The 8,344-nt window shown below is 38.0% G+C and overlaps 1 protein-coding gene across 2 annotated transcripts in view; it reads left to right on the top strand.

Annotated features, from left to right (window-relative positions):
- The window catches only part of rab3gap1 (RAB3 GTPase activating protein subunit 1), a 57,881-nt gene that overhangs the window by 891 nt on the left and 48,646 nt on the right, over positions 1 to 8,344 (top strand). For both annotated transcript variants that reach the window (XM_079881879.1, XM_079881878.1), the window contains exons 3-7: positions 130 to 205; positions 284 to 416; positions 494 to 572; positions 1,850 to 1,969; positions 8,161 to 8,326. In XM_079881879.1, coding sequence (XP_079738005.1) covers positions 130 to 205; positions 284 to 416; positions 494 to 572; positions 1,850 to 1,969; positions 8,161 to 8,326 — 574 coding nt within the window. The remainder of the gene's footprint in view (positions 1 to 129; positions 206 to 283; positions 417 to 493; positions 573 to 1,849; positions 1,970 to 8,160; positions 8,327 to 8,344) is intronic.

Below are 8,344 nucleotides of genomic sequence, written 5' to 3'. Positions count from 1 at the left end.
ATTTATATGACGGCACAGTAACTATTATGCATGAACTATTCATCTGTGCATTCAATCTATTATTCATTCTATATAAATGTTCATTTTCTCCATTTTACACTGAGGTTTTGTACTTGTGTGTTTTTGTAGATTCATATCCAGGGTTGAGGAGGTGCTCAATGACTGGAAGCTGATTGGTTGTCGTGTTGGGAAACCACCGGAGAAGGTCATTACCCATGATTACAGTTACATGAATGATGTCTGAAATGAACTACGCAGAAGTTAACAGTGTTGATGTTGACAGGGCGAATACACCAGCGGCATCTGGGAAGAGACGAGTCTAGAGATTAACTTCGCTGATTTCAAGTTCTCCATTACACATCACTGTCTGAAACAGGAGTCGGCAGAGAGTGAAGGCGTAGATGAGCCAGAGGAAGGTACGTTTGGCACATTGACCTCGTCATCTGACCTTTGACCTCTTCTGCGTGTGTTGAACGGTGTCTTCTGCTTCCAGATGCGTATCCGCTGGCCATGCAGGATCTGCTCTGCATGAACAATGACTTTCCTCCTCGAGCTCACTGTCTGGTCAGATGGTAAGAAGCTCTATAAAGCCCGATTCGGACGGGATTAGCTTTACTAGGGTAGATGGAGTGATGTAATTTTACCACAGGACGTCTGTAATATTAATGGCCAATCCGCACGGGATAAGAGATCTCAGTAAACTAGCAGAAGTGTGAGAGTAACTCGATTTACACACCGCCGTCACTCCTGTCGTCATGTGTGTGTTACGCTGCTTCCTGATATCACGTGCGCAAACACACATAACCTATATTTATATATATAAAACAGTTATGTCCGGTCGAACTATGTATTAATGAACTTCAGATTGGATTGTGTTGGTGAAAGGCTCTTATCTAACGCTAAAAGATGTTTCGTGCCTCTAACAAGTGCTGTCGATCTCCTCTCTGATCTGAATGGTGTGTGTGAAACACTTGAGTTTTGCCACAGACTCGTCCCAGCGTCTAGAACGCAACTGATGCTTTTTCAAGCGTCTCCATGCTTTAAAAACAGCGGAAAACTACTTTTAAACAGGAAATGACGGAATATTTACGTACATATTTACAGCGGGTCTATCCGCACGGGATTAGTGTCACCTGAGGTCAATTTTCCGGACCTTTTTACTGAAGGTAAAAGTCGCCGTAATCTTTACTGACATTGTCCGTGATGATCACTGAGATGCACATTCAGACGGGACTAAAATCACAGGGAAGCTCTGGTTATTATTACTTTACCCCTCCTCTCCGTGTCACAATAGTCCCGTCCGAATAGGGCTGAAGATGCGTCCGATTTTACAAAGGATATTCAAATAGTGATTGAGAATCTCAAATAGGATGCAGTTCAATGTTTAGTTTTGCACAGAAAGATGTTTTTCTGTTTATAGATCATATCACAATAAAGACTCATTCAAATCTCATTCTCCACTAATGTTGGTTTTGAGACTTAAAGGAATAGTTCACCCAAAAAATGAAAATGTTGTCATCATTTACTCGCCCTCATGTTGTTCCAAACGTGTATGAGTTTCTATGTTCTTCTGAACACAAAAGAAGATATTTTAAAGACTGTTGGTAATCAAACACTTGGTGGTAACCTTTGACTTTACTATGCAAAGGCTACCGTCAACTGTCTGGTTCACAACATTCTTTAAAATATCTTCTTTTGTGTTCAGCAGAATGTAGAAACTCATACTCGTTTGGAACAACATGAGGGCGAGTAAATGATGACAACATGTTCATTTTTTGGGTGAACTGTCCCTTTAAATGCTGCAGTTTAAGCTAATTAATTTCTGACGCACGTCTCTGTTGTGCTGTAGGTTTGGCATGCGTGAGTTCGTGGTGATTTCTCCCGGAGCGAACTGTGAAGCCATCGTCAGTGAGTCCAAGTGTAACCTGCTGCTGAGCTCCGTGTCCATCGCTCTGGCAAACACAGGCTGGTGAGTGAACCGTGAGTCCCAGCATGCTCCTGGGTCTCTGATGAACACCTGTGATCCTCACATCCTTACTATCGTTGCTTCATTCGCCTGTAAATTCTCCTGCATTTGTTGAGGGTGAAATTACCAAAACGATTCATTGGTTCAGATTGAAAGTTTATTGGGTAACACTTTATTTTACAGTGTCCTTGTTACATGTTACATGTACTTACCATAGTAATAACAGTAAATTATGCATAATTACATGCAACTAACCCTCAACCAAACCCTAATCCTACCCTAACCCTATAGTAAGTACATGTAGTTGCTTAATATTACTCAGTACTTAAATACATAATTACACTGTAACAATGACACCTTAAAATAAAGTGTAACCGTTTATTGTTATGATTTATTATTAATATCTCCATTACAATTTTTAAAAAGATCAGGGCAGATTTTATCGTCAATCAAAAGGTGGCGGAAAAGCGTGTCAGACTGCAACTCATACTGTGTGTGTGAAGAAAATGTCTCTTGTGTTGAATAATTTAGGGCTGTCGAAGTTAACGCAACAATAACACTTTCAAATGCTAACTTTTAAATTTTAACTTTTTACTCAATGGTTAAATCAGGCTCTATTTGACCCTGTGATTCACTTGTATTGCAAGCCAGATCTGCGTTTTTTCCCAACATCAAACATTATTTGTAGCGCTTCCCATCCAATAATCACGAAGAGCTTGTGCTTTGTTGCTTCTGATAAGAAACAAAGTCTCAGCTTATAAATTATGTACATTTTATTACAAAATTCAAACAGTAAATGGTGTTTTGACTCTCTTAAATGTGACGTGACAGATCGCTGTAGCGCCTCAGTTCAAGTCTTTTCTTCCTGAAGTTATAGCATTAAAAAACATGCCTGAACATCAGAAGGTTATGTTGAATGATACAGACAACTTACCGAAATGTATCATGTCTCATGTATTCACTCAACCAGTGTTTCAACCGCGGAAAGACGTCAGTAAAACAGCGTGTGGACAATACACTCACCTAAAGGATTATTAGGAACACCTGTTCAATTTCTCATTAATGCAATTATCTAATCAACCAATCACATGGCAGTTGCTTCAATGCATTTAGGGGTGTGGTCCTGGTCAAGACAATCTCCTGAACTCCAAACTGAATGTCAGAATGGGAAAGAAAGGTGATTTAAGCAATTTTGAGCGTGGCATGGTTGTTGGCGCCAGAAGGGCCGGTCTGAGTATTTCACAATCTGCTCAGTTACTGGGATTTTCACGCACAACCATTTCTAGGGTTTACAAAGAATGGTGTGAAAAGGGAAAAACATCCCGTATGCGGCAGTCCTGTGGGCGAAAATGCCTTGTTGATGCTAGAGGTCAGAGGAGAATGGGCCGACTGATTCAAGCTGATAGAAGAGCAACTTTGACTGAAATAACCACTCGTTACAACCGAGGTATGCAGCAAAGCATTTGTGAAGCCACAACACGCACAACCTTGAGGCGGATGGGCTACAACAGCAGAAGACCCCACCGGGTACCACTCATCTCCACTACAAATAGGAAAAAGAGGCTACAATTTGCACGAGCTCACCAAAATTGGACAGTTGAAGACTGGAAAAATGTTGCCTGGTCTGATGAGTCTCGATTTCTGTTGAGACATTCAGATGGTAGAGTCAGAATTTGGCGTAAACAGAATGAAAACATGGATCCATCATGCCTTGTTACCACTGTGCAGGCTGGTGGTGGTGGTGTAATGGTGTGGGGGATGATTTCTTGGCACACTTTAGGCCCCTTAGTGCCAATTGGGCATCGTTTAAATGCCACGGCCTACCTGAGCATTGTTTCTGACCATGTCCATCCCTTTATGACCACCATGTACCCATCCTCTGATGGCTACTTCCAGCAGGATGATGCACCATGTCACAAAGCTCGAATCATTTCAAATTGGTTTCTTGAACATGACAATGAGTTCACTGTACTAAAATGGCCCCCACAGTCACCAGATCTCAACCCAATAGAGCATCTTTGGGATGTGGTGGAACGGGAGCTTCGTGCCCTGGATGTGCATCCCACAAATCTCCATCAACTGCAAGATGCTATCCTATCAATATGGGCCAACATTTCTAAAGAATGCTTTCAGCACCTTGTTGAATCAATGCCACGTAGAATTAAGGCAGTTCTGAAGGTGAAAGGGGGTCAAACACAGTATTAGTATGGTGTTCCTAATCATCCTTTAGGTGAGTGTATGTCACTCAATGTTGCATTTACATCAGGGAAGTTATCCAATGTTCACAGTTCGTTAGTTAGCTTTAAAACACTAGAGAGGTGTTTATTTACTGTTATGATATGTGACCCTGGATCACGTCACCAGTCACGAGTCGCACGGTATATTTGTGGCAATAGCCAACAATACATTGTATGGGTCAAAATTATCGAATTATATTGTAAATTTCCTACCGTAAATATATAAAACATTTATTTTTTTGAGTGAATGCAGCACAATCGCCAACATAAATGAACAACTTTAAAGGAGATTTTCTCAATGTTTCGATTTTTTTGCATCCTCAGATTCCAGATTTTCAATAGTTGTATCTCGACCAAATATTGTCCTATCCTAACAAACCATACATCAATGGAAAGCTTATTTATTCAACTTTCAGATGATGTATAAACCTCAATTTCAAAATTGTGACCCATGTGACTTGTTTTGTGGTCCAGGGTCACATATATGTTTGAATAAATCTGTCATGAAGACAAGCGTTTATGAAAACTACCTAATGTTGGATACAAACATTTCAGTTTTTTTTTTTTTTTTTGTGATTAGTTCAGTTCAGTTTATTTATAAAGCACATTTAAAAACGGCCACTGGCCGACCAAAGTGCTTTACACATAGAAAATAAAGCTAATAAAATTTAGTAACTAATAAAAATAATAATAAACAGTTTAAAACAGAACAATCATTGTAAGCTAGAAGCAACAGAAAATAAATAAGTTTTGGATTTATTATATCTGAAAATAAATAGCAGTTGAATATAATAGCTCTCTTGTGAATTTTAACCTCTAATGTTATATTAATGTACTAAATGAGAGGGTTCCCTTTATAGAAAAATCTAACTATAATCGGCTGTCGGCAGAGAAATTTAGTATCGGTGCATCTCTAGTTATCGTTGTTATATACTGGTAAAAATAATAATTAGGGCTGTCAAACGATTAATCGCGATTAATCGCATCCAAAATAAAAGTTTGTTTTTACATAATACATGTGTGTGTACGGTGTATAATTATTTTCTATATATAAATACACACACATGCATGTATATATTTAAGAAATATTTGCATGTATATACTGTGTATATATATTTATATTATATATAATTTATATTATATAAAAAATATTTTATATATAAATAACACATTTTCTTAAATATATATATGCATGTGTGTGTATTTATATATAGAAAATAATTATACTCCGTACACAGACATAAATTATGTAAACACAAACTTTTATTTTGGATGCGATTAATCGCGATTAATCGTTTGACAGCCCTAATTATAATAGCTATTTTTATGGTATATTATTATTATTATTATAATTATAATTACCATTTTTACAATTAGTATGGTTATATAATAATAATAATAGTAGGTTATTGTTATGGTTTATTATTATGCCCTATTATTATAAACCTCTAATCTCACTCTATTTTTAATACAACTACTAAAAATCTGTATTTTGTACCATGTGCATTCTTAATTACGAGTATCTTATTTAAATCTGTATTGACACATGTCATTTTGGAAAACATCTGTCTCTTTGTCAATGTAAAATATGTTTTGACACATTAAAACTCATTTATGACGTTAGATTGGCCAAGTTCCTGCATTGACAGACAGTTATAAATGTCTATGCAACAATGATCAAGGATGATCGTGTTGCCATGGCTTACTGGGGCATTGTGGGATAGATAGTTGTTTTTAATAATCTCTTAGCCTCTTTTTAAATGCTTTATGTGGATGTTCTGCGTATTGCGTCGTGTGATGTGTTTTGTTATTATTGTGCTGCGGAATATATTCACTGTAATTGTTCATACGATGATATGAATTATGGGTGTTGAGAGATGCTTTGGCTCTGTTTGATTAATGAAAAACAAATATTTAAATGCATTTACATCTGTTATATTGCTGCAGTACACTTAGAGCGGCAGTGCTGCTGTTTTGACATCAGGTGGCGCTGTTGAGCTGTGTTAGCGTGCGTGTGTGTGTGTGTGTGTGTGTGTGTGTGTGTGTTCATCTGCTAGAGACACCAGAGAACAGGAACTTCATGTGTTAAAGTTCACCTGCATGTAATAATTTTATCCCTTAAAAATCATCTTTGATGATGACATATTTAAATGTTTTTTTCCTGTGAAAATTATTCATGCCTTAAAATAGCTTGAATGTAACCCGACACCCTTGCTTCATTTAGTATATGTGGACCCATGAATATGCAAATTAGTCTCCGCCTCCATTCAATCACAGCATCTCGGGTTACCTGATCCACCCGGTCGACCGTAGGAAACGCTACACAAGTGGAAATGTTGGTTTAAGTACGTTTGAAGCAGAAACTGATTCAGAAGAAGTGGAAGAGTGAATTATACAGGGTCGTCTATAAGTCGACGTATCAGAATGATAATGCGTTTCATGACATGTATCAACATCAGACACATGACTGTAATTGATATGATTAGCTTTTGGCTTGACTACATTATCAAACAGCTAATAATGTTACACAAACCATGTTCTCCATCTCAGAGTCAAACATCTGCCTTCTGAAAATCAGCATCCTTACAAACGCTTTGAACATCAGAGAAAGTCAGTGGAGAAAGGCATATGGTATAATGTCATATGTCATATTAACTGACATATACATGTCTTGCTGTATTAATTCATCTTTGTTAACGTTAGTTAATAAAAATACAGCTGTTCATTGTTTGTTCATGTTAGCTCACAGTGCATTAACTAATGTTAACAAATACAACCTTTGATTTTAATAATGTATTAGTAAATGTTGAAATGAATATTAACTAAGATAAAAAAATCCTGTAGAAGTGTTGTTCATTGTTAGTTCATGTTTCCTAAGGTAGTTAAAGGGGTGGTATAATGCCCTTTTCACAAGATGTAAAATAAATCTCTGATGTCCCCAGAGTGTGTGTGTATGTGAAGTAGGGCTGGGCGATATATCGCATTAATTATCGCGGACTGCGAAGCAGGTGATGGCGATTTACTACTAATCAAGGAACCGGCTTTACTGACGAGATACGCCTAACAATGTCATGCGATATATCGCCCAGCCCTAATGTGAAGTTTTAGCTCAAAATACCCCACAGATATTTTTATATAGCATGTTAAAGTCGTCACTTTTTGAGGGTGAGCAAAAAAACACCGTTTTTGTGTCTGCCCCTTTAAATGTAAATGAGCTGCTGCTCCCGGCACAGGGGGCGGAGCTTCAAGAGCTCATGTCCTTTTACCTCACACACACGCACTGAAAATTTCATAAACTTTTAGCCTTTTATGTTCAAACCGGAGTCAGACAATGATGGAGAGACTCGAGAAGAAGTGACGACATGTAGAAGCAACAGGACATTTCTGAATGGTTAGTTGATGAGTTTATGAAGCTTATGTGTAGTTATCTTCTAGTCATTGATTAGCATATTCTGTCTTGATAATCTATATATCGTGTTCAGGGGGCGGGGTTTATGTACATTTTAGGCTTTGTGATGTCACTAACCCGGGAGGAATGTGGTGTAGTCTCTACCAGCCGTTTGTTGTAGTCCTTAAAAAGCGATTTCTTTAAAAGCAAATATCTCCCTTTGCTTTGAACTTTGAGCGTTGTAACTTTGCAGATGTTGTTTATGCTCAAACAGCAACATTACACACTAACTAAAGTTAGAAAAGTAAAATTATAATCAACCACCCCTTTAACTAATATTAACTAATGAACCTTATTGTAAAGTGTTACTAGGCTTGTAGTTCATCATATCATCATGATATCATACACATAATTCTTAATTCACCCTCTATATTGCTAAATGTACCAGATTTTTCCTGTCCCTTCTAAAAGCTGTTCTTGAGCTCACAGTGTTAAAATGTCATGATAGGAATGATAGGAAAAGCCCGTTCCACATATATCTACACACCTGCTCCTCTTCTGTTCTGCAGCCACGTGCCGCTGTTCGTACAGATCCAGCAGAAGTGGAGGAGGATGTTTGCGGGCGAGTGTCAGGGACCCGGCGTTCGCTCGGACTTCGAGATCGTGCATCTGCGTAAAGTGCCCAGCCAGTACAACCACCTGTCCGGCCTGCTCGACATTTTCAAGAACAAGATCGTGAGTTCTGGTGATAAG

Source organism: Squalius cephalus (genome assembly GCF_949319135.1).
Source record: "Squalius cephalus genome assembly, chromosome: 9".
In the NCBI taxonomy this organism is placed as follows: domain Eukaryota; kingdom Metazoa; phylum Chordata; class Actinopteri; order Cypriniformes; family Leuciscidae; genus Squalius; species Squalius cephalus.
This window is presented reverse-complemented; position numbering and strand designations above follow the sequence as displayed.